The sequence below is a fragment of the Geospiza fortis genome, unplaced genomic scaffold, assembly GCF_000277835.1.
Source record: "Geospiza fortis unplaced genomic scaffold, GeoFor_1.0 scaffold1111, whole genome shotgun sequence".
In the NCBI taxonomy this organism is placed as follows: Eukaryota; Metazoa; Chordata; class Aves; order Passeriformes; family Thraupidae; genus Geospiza; species Geospiza fortis.
In genome coordinates, this window is record NW_005054579.1 from 307,681 (window position 1) to 323,532 (window position 15,852).

The 15,852-nt window shown below is 35.8% G+C and overlaps 1 protein-coding gene across 1 annotated transcript in view; it reads left to right on the forward strand.

Moving 5' to 3' along the window:
* Positions 1–13,516, forward strand: part of DMXL1 (Dmx like 1) — a 65,715-nt gene extending 52,199 nt beyond the window's left edge. Inside the window, exons 35-44 of the mRNA XM_031064297.1 lie at positions 1,532–1,618; positions 2,255–2,376; positions 2,493–2,634; positions 6,802–6,862; positions 7,364–7,491; positions 7,661–7,753; positions 8,217–8,308; positions 9,055–9,107; positions 10,238–10,455; positions 10,853–13,516. Of these exons, the coding sequence (XP_030920157.1) occupies positions 1,532–1,618; positions 2,255–2,376; positions 2,493–2,634; positions 6,802–6,862; positions 7,364–7,491; positions 7,661–7,753; positions 8,217–8,308; positions 9,055–9,107; positions 10,238–10,455; positions 10,853–11,077 (1,221 nt within the window). The 3' untranslated portion in view covers positions 11,078–13,516. The remainder of the gene's footprint in view (positions 1–1,531; positions 1,619–2,254; positions 2,377–2,492; positions 2,635–6,801; positions 6,863–7,363; positions 7,492–7,660; positions 7,754–8,216; positions 8,309–9,054; positions 9,108–10,237; positions 10,456–10,852) is intronic.
* Positions 13,517–15,852: the final 2,336 nt, after the last annotated feature.

The following is a 15,852-nucleotide window of genomic DNA, read 5'->3' on the forward strand; positions in this document are numbered from 1 at the left end:
ACAGTACCTACAGAACCTATGATCAGTATGAGCTACAATAGTTGCTTTTAAGTGAAGGCTGTGGGCTGCTCTTTGATCAGATTTTTAGGATGATACAAGTTTGCTACTGAAAGCTTTCACTGAACCTGTTTAAAAGATGGTGACAAATCAACCCATATAACAGTGTTTTAGCAACCATCTTGAGGTATTGGTGTGACATGCTAAAAAGGTAGAGTACTATGCCTAGATACTCAAATGAATACCATATTCCTTTCTTTTAGAAAACTAGTGTGAGGACAGAAATGTGAACCCTCTGTGGCTTGGGCTACCTTGTTAATATTAATTATGTAACAATGCAGTATTTGCAAGTAGGTAATTGGAACTGGCTGGAGAAAAAATAATTTTAATTTTGTGCAGGTTTGTTCATCATAAAACACAAATTATGGTTTTGTATCTGTTTGCCACTGCAGTTTTGTCCAGCGTTATATACATAAAATTAATGAAGTATCAATTTTGTTTTGACTTGAAAAAAGATATTCTACTTCTTGGTCTGTAACAACTGTTTTTTTAGACTTTGTAAAAGACCTTTTTCAGTTCTTTGACAGAAAAATCATACTGTTTTTCAAGTAAAATATTATTGTTTAAATCTTTTAAAGCACAGAAAATTAAGAATTTGAAGATGAAAGGCTTGAAATAGTTCTGACATAATTCTTTGGGGTTTTTTAAAATTAAATATTACATTTGTAACTCAGGTTTGAATTCTCAGGTCACCAATAATTTGGCAGTGTTATTGTTTTTACTGTAAAATTACTTTTTAACAGTCTGTGTCTGTAACCTATCAATTTAATTCTTTCAGTGCTGAGTTCTTTAATTTTAAAAAGGACTTGCTACAGTGTTGGTAAAGTTTAGAGTTTTGTTGTGTGCTGGCATGTACCTGATTGTATTTTTAAAATACCAAATTCTAGACAATATTCACATCCAGCATTAGATCACATGGGGGAAAAAAAAGTCATAGCAAAAGCTTTATTGTTCTGACATGTACATGATTCCAGATATATATAATTGCAATAATTGTGATTAGATGCACTGATGAAGTTCAAATTCATTTTCCTGTTCAGGAACTTGCCTGCACCTTCTTTTGAACTATTTCATCAATTTCAGTGGCAAAAGGTGGTAGCTAAGAGTAATCATAGAGTTAGCAAACTTTTTTGAGAGCAAAACATCAAAATTCAAAATTTCAATCAACAGTGTGCTGCATGTAGTCTTGCTAGTTTTCAGCATCCCTGAAAAATTTGAAAATGAACACAGTACTGTGGCTTGTGTGACAAATTACATTTTCTCCATTGCTGTGGTAATCTTAACATGGCAATGGGAAGCTATATTGTTACACAAAACAGGTGTAGCATAATTTTTACAGGCTGTATTTGTTGAGTTTTCTTTGAATTAAGGGGAAAAAATTTCACATGTAACATTGTTATGTCTCTGTACTTTCAGTAAAAAGTGGTATTGCACAGAAGTTTGCATTTAAATGTGCTTTGTTTTTTAAATATAGATAGAAACAGATTTGGGATACCCTGGTGGCAAAGCGAGAATAATCCATAAAGAGTCGGACATCATTACTGCTTTTGCAGTCAATAAGGTGAGTATAAAGGAGGTAGAATAACCCAATTGGTGTGTTTCCCACCTGATAGACAGGCACACTGTGACTGGGTGAAATAGGCTTTGCTAGCCATCCTGCTGTTTTTAGCACCTACAACTTTTAGCAGTCCCTTCTCTAAAGCACTTCAAAATTACCTTTTCATGAACAGTTCTACTATAAATTTTCTTCTATTGTGCAATGAATCGATCAAAGGGGGAGGTGGCTTCAATTTTTTTTTTGAGGCTTGTGTGTAGGAGTATTTGTCCTTTTCTGTCAAACAGGAAGTTATTTTTTCTCTGTTCAGCCACGTAACACTTCAGAACTTGAGGAGGGGAGCCTGGTTGCAAGCCTTATAATATAGTTACCTATTGCTTATTGTCTGAAAAAAGCAAGGAGATACTTGAGCTGCTTGAGAGGTACAAGATGCAAATAGTGTGTGATACTATCTCAGATGCAAATAAGTTTTGAAAGGGAAATACCAAGTATATATGTACATAGACTTGTAGATGTAAATGTTTGGTGTTTGTAAATTAAGTGTATATTTTTGTGAGCAACAGTGCCATAATCAGAAAAAAAAAAGTCCATTTTTGAGGTTTCCTTTTGCATCTGTCTTTCTGTATGTTTTTTTTTTTTCAGGCAAATCGGAACTGCATTGCAATAGCATCAAGTCATGATATTCAAGAATTGGATGTTTCTGCAATTTTAGCTACGCAAATCTACACCTGGGTTGATGATGATATGGAAATAGAAAATAAAGGGTATATGTTCTTTGTTTTCAGTATCACACTTGAGTGTGCTTAAATCAGAGTAACAAAACATGGTATTTACTGTTGTTGTTCTGAATCTTAATTTGAAATGTTTTCTTCATCTCTAGGGCTGATGATTTCCTAGTTATACATGCTCGTGATGATCTGGTAAATGTTCAGGGAAGCACTCCTTATACTCACAGTAATCCTGGCACACCTATCAATATGCCTTGGCTTGGTAGTACACAAACTGGCAGGGGTGCATCTGTGGTAAGTCACTTGTCAAAGATTAGCATTTTGTATTCTATCTACTTCTCTCCTTTTATCTGTTCAGTCTTGCTTGTTATATTTTGTAGTAGAATATAAATATAACCTAAATGTATACAACCTTTATATAACTAAATATAACCTTTCTGTTATAAAACCTTTCTGTTGTAAATCCAGGCAAGCTGGATTTTTTAGGTAACAATCACTTAATAGGTTAAAATACTGCACAGAATTTAGGGGACAACTAAACAAGCAAAGCTTTCAGTCAAGTCATACATAGTTTTTTTAAAAGCATCATCTAAAAGCAAAGAATCAGGATTTGGGTAAGAAGGTAAACTATAAATTCTTCTTTAATGACTTGAAGCTGAATGGTCTATTTAAAAAGCATATATTTAGCAGGTTTCAGAATATAAATTCATAGGGATTGGGTAGAAATGTTTATATGAAATTTTGTGGTAGCTTTTATTTTAAGCATAAACTTCAGCTTCATTCTGAGCTTCAGAAAGAGAATTTGTGTCTGGAATGAAGCTTGGCCCTGGCCAAAAGGCTATTAAGTTAGATTTAATTCAGATCAAATTATAATTATAGCCTGGCCATTGACATTCTTATCTTAGTTCCTGTGGAGCATAGAAGGAGATCTGTTGATTAGCTGGCTGAGAGATGCCTATTTGGAGACACCTAAGGGAACTGAAATGGTCATACAAGACACCAGTATCTCAGTCCTTCTGTGCATGGAGTGCAGAAAGTGGAGTTTTCCTAAATAATCGAATGTGTTAAGTCTTGAGACTTGGCTGTACTTGGTGTCATGTAACAATTAAAAGCGAGTTATAACTGGTGGCAAAATTAAGTAACCATACGTTAATTAATATCATTGTTGATTTGCAAATAGCTGATGAACAGGAGAAGTAAATTAGGAATAAGCAAGATAAGATTGATAATGTTTTCCACATATAGAAGTGGAAAACCACTGTGCCAGTACCTACACCTCTGCCTTCACTTTAGGAACTACTGATCCTAGGTTGCCGTGTTGCAGCTCTGCTATTTCAGTCAGGTCTCTTGTGCAAGTAGTCTTTGAATGCCTTTGCCACTTTCTCTTCTCTCTTTCATTTTTTAAATATATATATGTGTACATACAGAATTTTTGTGTTCCTGTATTTCTCAACCTTAATTGTGTAATATATTAATGCAAATGGTATTTACATGGCCTTTTATTTTGCATGCTGTAAAACTTTCTTCCTAAATATATTCGGCTATGCTTGTGTTGAACACTTTTGCTGTTAAACTTTGGACCTAAATTTTGTCTGGCGTATTGTTTGACTGTGGCCAACAACCCATTACAGAATAGAACAGCACGTGCCCAATAGGGAAGAAAGACAGAGGTACCTAATGAAGGACAAAGTAAATGAAGGAAAAAATAGGGACTCCAGGGAGGAAATAGTGTTGCTGTGGAAGAACTGGAACCTGGAAGAAAAGCAGCTTCACTAAGACCTTTCTTTTGCTACTATTTGCTACTTTGTTCCTGCAGATACTGCTGATTCTTGACCCTATCTTTGCTTTTCTATAATGTTCATCCCATTTAGTAGTCGTAGCCCACGGTTTTTTACAATTACTGGCTGTCCAGTCTCATTGTCTTTGCTTCACTTTCATCAGCAAGGGACACTCAGGCAGTTAAAGTTTTATTAGCTGTAGAGTTTTTCTGACACTCTTCACTGTTCCCTGTTTACACAGCTCATACAAGGTAAGTAAGGAGGGTCAGACACTTCAGCACAGTTTGTTTACACAGGTCTTACAGGAGGTGTTTGTGAGAGAGTACTGAAGGGAATAGTATGTACCTACAACTCTGAAACTCAGGCAGTGTTACCAACAGCTTGTCATACATGTCAGTGTGACTGACACCAATATTTAACAGTTTAACAATGGGTGGGATGGAGTTAAAGTGCATTGTTATTTTTCAGTCTTAATGTACATTAAGGCACAAAGCACCCAACTGTCCAGCAAAGCAATCAGTGTTCTAGCCATCAGCTGTTCTAAGGGCAAACTGAGGGCTAGCAGTGTCAAATGTCAGTTACATTACCAATGGAAGTATTTGCATTTCATAATTGTACTTCTAAATTGGAGACACTGTACCAAAGAGTTCTGTAGTGTTGCCCTTCAAAGGCACATTTCTGTAAATTTGCATTTTTCCAAAGCATAATCCAGCAGGGGTTAGGGGATCATGATGTATGCTTGTCTGTTGAATGGAGGAAGATGACTTCCATTAACTTCTGGGTAAAAGTTAGTTGCTGTAAAACTCAATACAGACCTTCATTTTAGTGAAGAAATAGAGTGGACATGAATTATTGTTCGTCCATTTACATTCAGAAGATAAGTTGTGAGTTTAGAGAGCAAAGTATTGCAAATATAAGTGCACATACCACTCTGTAAATGAAGAATATCATTCTCTGTTGTCCTGAATTTTAAAATATGTATATAATTTTACCAAACCTTTTGGCTTTTTCCTTGATATTTAAACTACTTAGAGAAAAAGAAAGTGCCATATATATTTCAAGATCATATATTTTATCTGAAAGTGTTTTGGAATGAGCTGAGGGGCACAAGGCTTTCTCTTCAACAGTGGTAAAAATTTGAGAATTGAAAGATTTAAATCTGCTTCCAAAGTGTAACTAAGAGGATTGTGGTTATTCCACAAATCCAAACCCAGGGAATATTTTACAAGAAAGTAAATTATTTCCCTTTTGAGTATTTTTCCTCTTTTTGTTTGCAGACTGATAATTTAGAGGCTATTTCTTTTAAACTCTATTGATCGTATTTAGGATTATAAAGCACATGAAAATTTGTAATTCCTGCCTCCTTCCAGTTGACACCCTGATATAATTGGAGGCCAGGGGAGAATAGCATAATTGAAATACCTCATCACTATCTACTGCCCCATGACAAAGCAGTGTTAAAATACTGTACAAAATTACAGCAGTTGAAAGTCAGTTGTTGGATTCAAAGATGTTAAAGGTCTTTTCCAAACTAAATGTTTCTCTGAAAGTGGTTCAGTGCCAGCTTGCTGTTAGTGGATGGTAAGTGATAAGCTGCTGTGTTGAATATAAGTACCCTGGCAGCAAAATTTCTTATGCGTTCTCATTTGAAGTTAGCACCTGCCACAAATATCTATTTTGCCCTTCTCCAATGTTGAGGTAAATAATACGTGTAAAAGCAAACCATATCCAACAATTCTCTGAGGGAAGAGGATCCTCAAAGAAGTCAGATACTTTTGAGAGCGGTTGAGAAGTAAAAGAATGAAAACTTTAACATACATTAATAGAAAGAAAAGAAGGGAAGATACAACACAGGCACAGATGTATTTCCATGATTAAAAAATCTTTACTCTTTTTTTCCTTTTTTGTGTTATAATTTAATATATAATTTTACATATAATTTTAATAGCTGGGGGTTAAATGTTATTCTCTAATGTCTCCAGTCCTCTTTGCACATTGAGTTCTTCCCAGCTGGAATTAATAAAATGAGAGAAAACAAAGATCTGAGTGATATGCCCGGCTCAAAGCCAGTTTTGGAATTTAGGAGCAAGCATGCTACTGAAAATTCATTGGATTGGTATTTGCAAAATTATGAATACATTGGAAGAATTTATTTATTTATTTATTTACTTATTTTATACCAGTTACATGGTATATTGCTTGTTCTGGATGATGACAAATAGCTGCTTTTCAATCAATGGCAATAAGTTAACTAGACTTGAAAATAGATATATTCCTTCCTATTTTTTACTTCTGTTAAAGTTTGTTTACCTCTTTCTTTACATGCTTCTGCCTTTCTCTTGCTTATCTTACAATATTCAGGAATATTCCAATAAATTTAATGGAATCAGAAAGGAATTGGCAAGAAAAGAGGTAAGACTGCAGTCTAAGGAGTGTTTGTATTTGGATCCATACACTTCTGAAGCAAAAGTTTAATATTTATCTAGATGTATAAAGCTGCAAAAGTGGTAACATCTACACTAATCTTGGAAGACACAGACTTCTGAATCTCTAAACCCAGTACTTGTTTTCATAGGAGTTTTGGTAGGAAACAACTCTCTGCAATCACTAATTTTTCTCTAGTTTGATAGCTTTTTGTTCAGTAATACTGTTTAATTTTTTTCTATTTTTTTATGTTGAACAGATGCTCAAGAAAGCTATTAATAATGTCAGAAGAATGGCTTCTCATCCAACACTGCCATATTGTGAGTTGAGGTTCTTATAAAAACCAGAAAGGTTATAGAAAAATGATATATTTCTTACTGATCTGTTTTTTGGTGTGTTGCTATTTTGTACTAGTACAACAATCTATTATATGTTTGAAACTTCTTTATAAGCCATACTTACTGAAACTATTTTTCATTTTAAAAACAATATTGGGAGATGTAGAATAGCCTTTAGAAACAGCAAAAAGTACTGTATTTCTCTCTTATTTGTGCCTAAAATGAAAGATAGTAGCAAAAATGTGTTGTTATCTCCAAGTAAATGTAACTAGCTTCATATTTGATGAGCATCTAAATACAAATCATCATCCAATAATGAGTAACACAACTTTAGTTGTGTTGCAGTGGTACATCCTGCTCCTACACCAAGACAGACACCATGGCATAATTTTAGCACTAATTATTTTGAGATAGTATGAGTTTTCTTGAAATTATTAAAGCTGCAACTCTTGTTAAAGGTCATGTAAATATTTTGTGTTGCAGACCTGACGGGTGCTCAGGATGGAAGTGTGAGAATGTTTGAATGGGGTCATGCGCAGCAGATCACATGTTTTCGATCTGGTGGCAACTCACGGGTAACTCGAATGCGATTCAATTACCAAGGAAATAAGGTAACTGACAAAATACTTCTCTATGCTTTCTCTTCTCCCCTCCCCCACTATAATTGCAAATTAGCAGAAACATCACATGCTTCTAATTTAAAGTATCTTCTCAAAATTGTGGATATTTTCTCTGCAAAACATACTTACGTATTTACTATTACTCGGTATTTTCTTTCAGTTTGGAATTGTTGATGCTGATGGATATATAAGTTTATATCAGACAAATTGGAAGTGTTGTCCACTTACTGGAACCTCACCTAAGCCATATTTGGTAAGCTGAATAATAAACTAGTTTCCATAAAGTTGCATTGTATTCCCTAACTTCTTTCTCCCTTCAGAATGGCTAGGAGAGGGCAAGGATTGTGATGTTAACCAGTATTAATCAAGATTAGGTTATGTATTGCTGCCATCCCGTGGTCTGTATGACAGGTTCTCACACTCGAATAATACTTGTTAAGTGGAGAGTGGAGAATGTAACATGAGGTCTGAAATAACTTCAGTGTTCATTTAGACTTGTCAATAATTGTCACTTGTCAATTAATGGACAGTTACATAGGGCTGCAGAGTATATTTCCATGAAAAATTAAGAGTCTTACAAGGCATACCAATACCTTTGTATCCTATGTTTTTAAAATTTCTTATTAAACACCTTTTCTTCTTTTTAATATTACTATTGCCTGCTTGCACAAAATAGATTCCTTTTTAATTAAAAATTTCTAACTGCAATTTTTCAGACATGGCAATGTCATAACAAAACAGCCAATGACTTTGTTTTCATCAGTTCATCATCATTGATAGCTACAGCAGGATTTTCTTCTGACAACAGGTAAGATCTATTGTGATAATTCATAAAAGTGAAGTGGTGCCACATTTTCTCTCCTTTCCCCCACTTTGGTTTTTTTTTATGATTCTTTTTAAGCAGTTTAAGATTACTTCTACTTGATTTCTTTCTTGGCGGGAGAGAGAAGCAATGTCTGCAGCTAAACTCATGTGCTTGTTAAGGGAGGTTTCATGGGGAATCACAAATATCCTGCTCATATGCCCTATGACGAAGAGAAGGAGAAAGGGAGGTCCTGAGTGATTTGGCCGAGAATCCAGTGAGGGGTGTGTGGGAATGGTTTAAAGCTGTGCCTGGGGAGGTCTGCCATGAGACTGGACATCAAGAAACATTTTATTACCAAGAGGTTCAGACATTGGAACAGGCTTCCTTGAGGTCAGTCCCCAAAGCCTGTCAGAGTTTGCGGCATTTGGACAATGCCCTTAATGACATGCTTTAACTTCTGGTGAGCCCTGAAATCCGATATCATATGTACTACATTTGTAGTACAAAGACTGTTAACATAAATGCTTTATGGAAATAGCCAGTTGTAGAATAATTATGTGGAAGGCATGTTCTTGCAGCATATGATAAACTATGGAAGTAATTTAGGGTCTGCTCAGACATCATCATTGAGAGTCTATGTACAGTGCTTTATGCCTGAAAGAACCCTTTTAAGGTACAGATGACTTTTCAAGAGTCCAAAATGCCTCTGAACATCTGTTGCTGAATTAAGCCATCGGGTTTTTTTACAGAAATATTTGCCTTTGGGATACTCTGGTTTCTCCTGCAAACAGCTTGGTGCATGGTAAGTAAACTACAACAACCAAAATATTTGAACATAGTATAAAAAAGTGTATTTGTGAATCAATCTTTATGGAAGCGTTATTGTGGGAAGTAATTTTAACATTGGCAGTAAAACATGGCCTGTGTGAGTGCGGCAGTGGGAGTATAAAACCAGATTCTTGAGAAATTGCTTGGTGTTCATATGCATGATTGGTTTCATGGACATGAGCACCTTCCTTTGCATGCCTTCTGTCCTTGTATCACAAGTGCAAGCCAGACATTTCTGTTCTTTTGTAAAAGGCTCTGGGCAGCTTCTGCTTCAGAACAGTTATTCCTCTAAATTGGATTTTGGGGGTGCAAAAAGTATTTAGCCCTGTTTCATTAGTTTTATTTAGCCCTGTTTATAAGTTTATTTATGTAATAATATTGCAAAGTATTATTACTAATACTTTGTTGCAAATAATACAAGAAATGCATTTCAGTATCTGGAATATGGAATTGAGATCAGAGAGTTGTGAACTCCTTGTACTTAAAGTATGGTGAATGCCTAAATGTATGTGAGAGACATGGAATTTCTACATGTAAATTCATAGGACTTTTGAACTACAAGTACAGCATACCAAGCTGTGTTGTGATAATTGTAATTTTCATTCATTCTCCCACTCATTTAGGGGAGTAGACATAATCAAATAAATGTACGAAGCAGCAAATTAGCAGTAAAATGACCAGTGGAAACTTGCAAGATATTTGTGCAAGTAGTTTAGAAAGACTTTCTGATGGGCATATATGACTTAAAAAACCAAATTATGTTACTTAAAATAACAAATCTGTTCCTTTAGTAGTATATTATTAAAATAATCTGTTTCTGGTCAAGGATTAATAGTTTGTGATTACACAGGGATAGAAATTTTTTTTTTGTTAATACAGATTTTAATTGCTTAATTTGAGAGATTTTGAAGATTTTTTAGCTTCAGAATGTCTGAGGGGAATGTGGGTTTACATGTATATTGGTACTGCAATAAGTGGGCTGGTTGTGGTCAGCTGGATTACAGCATCAAAGTCACTGTTGCTACTGTCTTGAACTATTAGGGGTTGATGGAAAATGCAAGTTAGTACAGTGTTTTATTTGAATTACTTTCGTTTGGCTTTCAGCTTTTATCTGTCATGATAGTGGAGCAACTGTGCTAGCATATGCTCCAAAACACCAGCTGTTGATATCTGGAGGCAGAAAAGGCTTTACCTGTGTAATTGATCTTCGCCTAAAGCAGCAGCAACAGTTACTCCAGAGTCATGATTCTCCAGTCAAAGCAATTGCTGTTGATCCTACAGAAGAGTATTTTGTCACAGGATCTGCTGAAGGCAACATAAAGGTATTGATGAGGGGGAGGGAGCAGAGGTGCTGTGTATATTCAGAAAAAATCTTGTACAAGTGTGGAACAATCCGATATCATGTGTACTACATTTGTTCTTAACTCTGACTTTCACATTTATCAATTTAATTATGAAATGTCAGCCTTAACATCTTCTTAATGCAGTCGTCCTTTTAATTAGTGATACCTTAGTGTCTCTCTATATTGCTTATTATAGTAAATGAGTACTAGTATTCTATAAATGTGTCATTACAGATTGCTACATATTCTTCTCTTACAGTTAGTGTCAGAATAGTAAATGCAAAATGTAGTGCGATTCCTGCACAATTCACTGTTGACGATTTTAAGATCATGGTAATTTTCCTTATAAGAGATTGATGTTTTGATGCTTTTCCAGGTATGGAGTCTGTCTGCATTTAATCTTCTTCACACGTTCATCAATGAGCATGCTCGACAGTCTCTCTTCAGAAACATTGGGACAGGAGTCATGCAAATTGAAACAGGACCAGCAAATCACATATTCTCCTGTGGTGCTGATGGAACAGTAAAGATGAGAATCTTGCCTGATAGATTTAGCCCTTTAAAGGATGTGTTAAAAAATGATGTGAAATTTATGATCTAATGTTTTTCTCAGAATAGTGAATAACATTCCCCTTCTGCCATCCTTGAAAATATTTTTCCTGGAACTAACCAACAAAGGGGATGCACAGTGATAGCTTGTGATACAAAGATGTTTTGGGTTTTTTCCTTTCTCCCCTTCTGCCCCCAACCTCCTATTTATTATTTACCTGGAGCTTTTAGTCCCTGATGCACTAATGCCTTAAAGATTAAAAGATCCTTCAGATTTTGATCATTGCCTAAAATGAAAGCTAAATATGACTTCAAATTAAATAGTTATAATTTATAAAGATGTTACTGAAGTGGTTTACTCTTCCTTTTGAGATAATTACGCTCTCACCTGGAGTGTACCATCTGGGCATGACCTCTGCTTATATTCAATACCTTGCCACCTTGTAAAAGCATGTCAGTCCTGATGGAAACCTTAGGTAATGTTTTTTCACTGTGGCAACCATAAATGTCTCTCTTCTCCATTTGTTTAGTTAGCGAACAATAAAAATGTATACCTGTGTGCAGAAGAGAAACAAAGTTTCCAGGAGTGAATAGTCCTGGTCATGCAGAGATTCATATAACGAGCCACTTTTTCTCTCCATTCCTGAAATCCAGGCTGTTTACCTCTCTAACTTGCCTGATCTCCTTCCTCTCATCTAGAGTATAAGAAACTGAAGGATGTTCTGTAACTTGTCTTCTGTTCTATAGCTTGAATCACTGCCATCAGGATGGCAGGCTGACCTTTTAAAAATAAATATATTTTTAACCCTGAACACTCCCTTTACAAAAAATAAAATGTAAATATGAATGGATATCTTCCTAGTAAAATAGTCAAGATTATGTGTGAAGCCTTAGACTTGATCAAAAAGATACAGGAGGATACTACTTTAGGATATGGCACTAGAATTTCTTGAAAGACTGTTTATTTAAATGTCTGTAGAGGAAATAAAAGAAAAACCCAACCTAATTTATTTTTACATTTTTTTCCAGTAAGACTTTTATTTAGCCCAAAGATAGTCCATTCTTAGCACTTACATTCTTGTTTGTCTGTTTTTCCTAAGTACTTTAAAAAAGGAAAAAGTAGTTCAACAGCAAAGTACTTTCTACACTGTCAGTCTTTCTTTCTTGATGTTTATGTTTACATCTGGTGTCACATGAAAGAAAACAAACTGAGAAGGATAGATGTAGAGAGGTTTTTTTTTGCCAAAATATTAGACTGCATAACTTAAATGTTTGACCAAATTTTTAATGCACAAGGCCTTCACTTTTTTTTTTTTTTTTTAGTCAGCTAAACTGTTTCTGTATGTATTTTGGTTTACTTTTCCTTACTTGAGAGTTTGACAGAGGTTTAATTTGTAAATTAGATGTGAGGCTGGATTACTTGAATGCCAATGATGTACTTTTAGCTAAAAGGTATTTTGTGAAATATAGCACCAAGATATTAACTGTAAAATAAACCTGTCAAATTAGGAACTATGGGGATAAATAAAGCATAGCAGAGATGAAGGGCTTGCATAATGAACTATGTAACATTCTCAGGATGCTTTTATCTTAAGAATATAAAGTTGTTTAAAAAGATTTTGTAAAATGTATTAAGGTCATTTTAAATGTATGTTTCGCAAGTTGCAGTGCAAACACTATGAAGGTTTTTATGCACATAACCTGAATTTTCAAATTGTGCAATAAAAAGAATGTGAATGTTTTGCCATGAAGAAACATGTGACAGCATTTCAAACTGGTACAGCTGTTCAGTGATTCAGTTGTAATTGTTCTTCCTTAACACTTAGAGATTGAAATTGAACGTGATTTCAAAACAGTTTAAGTACAGTGATGGACCAGAAAAGTGACTAAAAGTGACACCACCTTACAAAATAGACTTGCCTAATGAGTATGAGTTATCTGCTCAGTGGCTGAGTTTCTAATATTCTTTATTCTTGTGGAAGAAGGAAAACAGTGGGATAAACAGTAGCACACTGCTTTAGAATCAGCTGAAACTGTTGTGACTTTGTAGCTGCTTTATATACATGCGTCAGTTTTATACACCCACTGAACTAACAAAGTTACATGTGCAAAAATCATGGCAGTATTATATAATTATGTCCTTGATGTTTTGTCCTTAAATATTTATATCTCATTAGCTTTAATACTTCAAGCTCAAATCTGTTGTACTGGCAATCACAAAAAGCTGTCTTACCATCTGCAAACTGAGCAGATTTTAAATGCAATTTGCCAAGACATACAATGTTGTCATTTTTCTGAGCAAAGCTGCACTTTGAAAAATCCTGGCAAACTTATGCTTATACCAGAAAAGTACTGACCTTGACCAGGCATTTTCAATAATGTTTATAGTTACCATAAGCTATTCTTGAAACTAAATTATGTAAAATCACAATGTATTTGCCACGCCTTTATAATCTTTCCAATAAATCCTGCAGAAACTCAACCTTCTAGAGTTCCATGTTGCTGCTATTTCATTTAAAAATCAGTTGTTCAGTTGCATATTGTTCATTGTTGTTTAACTATTGTAAGATGAATTATCAGTAGCTTTCTTGTAATGATGGATTAAAAATGAGTTAAATTCTGTTGTATGTGAAACTTTTAAAGGGACACTCTCAACTTTGAATCTAGTAATTGGAGAAGAACTGAACTCAGAACCCTCTGGCTGTTGCCCTTAACTTCCACTGACTTTTGTCCTCCAGCAATTAATGCTTTTTCCCTGTTGCTATGCAAGTTACTCAAACTTAAGGGTACTAGTGCCTACAGAGGTCCCAGTGCTTACAGTAGCCATGTGCACAAATTGAACGTAAAATTTGCTTTTGCCAGTGCTTAATCAGTAATACTTTTTTTGTCCAGACAAAATAATTTAGCTTGTAGTTGATAATGTCCCTTTTAAATATCATAGAGTGGAAGCTGTGACTTGTGTTTGTCTTTGTAGCAGTACATGATACTGTCAGAGTGTGTCATTCTTGTGTTGCTAACTGATTCCGTTACCTTAGACACATGATCCAAGTTCTTCATGATTACTTCAGCAACTTGTGAAAGTTAAAACTCTGGCCATCTAGGTACTTAAACTGGCTTGGTGTGTGACTTTACACCAGAAAATTCTCAGCTGACAGCTGACGTTGCAGGATGTTGATGGAGAAATGTGTAAGAGATGCAGATTTTGTACCATGCCAAGGTGGTGCAGGGTGAGGTTGTAGATGTTCTGCTGCATTTTAGGAACCTCAGAACCAGTTGCAGGAAATAAACTGTGGAGATATCCTACACTAGGTACCCCCTTCCTGTTAAGAGCACCCAATGCTAGATTAGATGCAATAGTTATGAAAAAAGCAACAGTGATTATGGGGAAATAAGCTTGGAGATTATATATTCTCCAAGGTAATTATTTTCAAATGTTTATTTTTACTAAAAATAGCAAAACCATCACTAATGGCAGGTTCAGCACACTGATCAAACTACTTTCTATAAAATAAAGATCTTGATTTACCAAGTTTTGTAGTGTTTCTTATTCCTCCCATTTCTAGCTCTAAAATATGCATTATTTTTTTTTAATGTCTTATGCTTTCATGCTTTATCTTTCCTTGTTCTAACTTTTTGGTGTTTAGGAGGGGGACTGGTTGCTGGGGGTTTGTTTTTTGAATCCCCTTTTCTGTGTCATTTAAGCTTGAAAACCTGTGTAGGTCTTGGGGACCTCTGTTGTCACCTCTAGCAGAGGTACAAGTATGAATGCACCTGTTATGACGTGATTAGTGAGAGATGCCCAAATTAAGGAGCAAACAAGACAAAATGCCAGTTCAACAATACTGACTTTATTTGTAGCTTTTAGTGTTTAGGGGAAAGAGAGTGCCAGTAGACGACAGTCGCCACTCACAGATCCAGTGGTGTCCTGTTGGTCCTTTTTCATCCTGGGCTTCTCAGTGGTGGGATGGGGGGGACCTAATTCATTCTTCTTTTAGTAAGTTCTGTGCAGGTACATAAGACAAAACTGACTATGAAATTTTTTCACTATTTATTTTAGCAAAGGAATCCATGCTTATTGGCTACAAGTTGCATAGTTCTCTAGTTAGTATCCTGTCTTGTACCGATTCCATTGCAGTCTAATTTGTTCTTTCTCTTTTGAGTCAGTGGATTTCTTGGATCAGAGGGCTATGAGCTGGTGGTTGCAATCTCCCCCACCGGAGTTAGCTTTTATCCAATCAAGGTGATTGTAGCACGGTTGCTGAATTGGATTTATTGGTATCTTGCTTATCTTGGGAGCTCTGCCTGATGTCCTTGTGTCTGTGAATTTGGCACTTTTTGGTACTATTACACAGTAGTACATCCTTCTTTCCAAGGAACTTTGGAAGTTAACTTTGTTAACTTCCCCCTAGGTCATTAAGCAGTATATGCAGTATTGCCTTTTTACAGCCCAGGTTCCTGGTATCCACAGTGGGAACTCTGGAGGCTCTTGGTGGTTGCAAAGGCCGTCTGTCCCGTAACTTGGGATGCTTCTCTTCGTCGATAGGTGCGCGAGCTGCTTCTTTCAGTCTCTCCCGGGAGATGTACGGACCAGGTTCTGCTAACCTGATCTGCCCCTGCCAGGCCTCGAATTAGCGCCTTCCTGGCACGAATTCCCCTCCTCTCTAGCCGAAATAGTGTTCAAGAGTTGTTCTTTAACTCCTAGGAGCACCTGCGCGAGTCACACGACAATGGGTATGAGTAGAGCATGCATCTCGTCAGGCTCGCAGCGAGGTGCTGCCAAAATTCAATCCGCCTCTGCATGCAGCTCGGTGCCTACAGACGATTGTG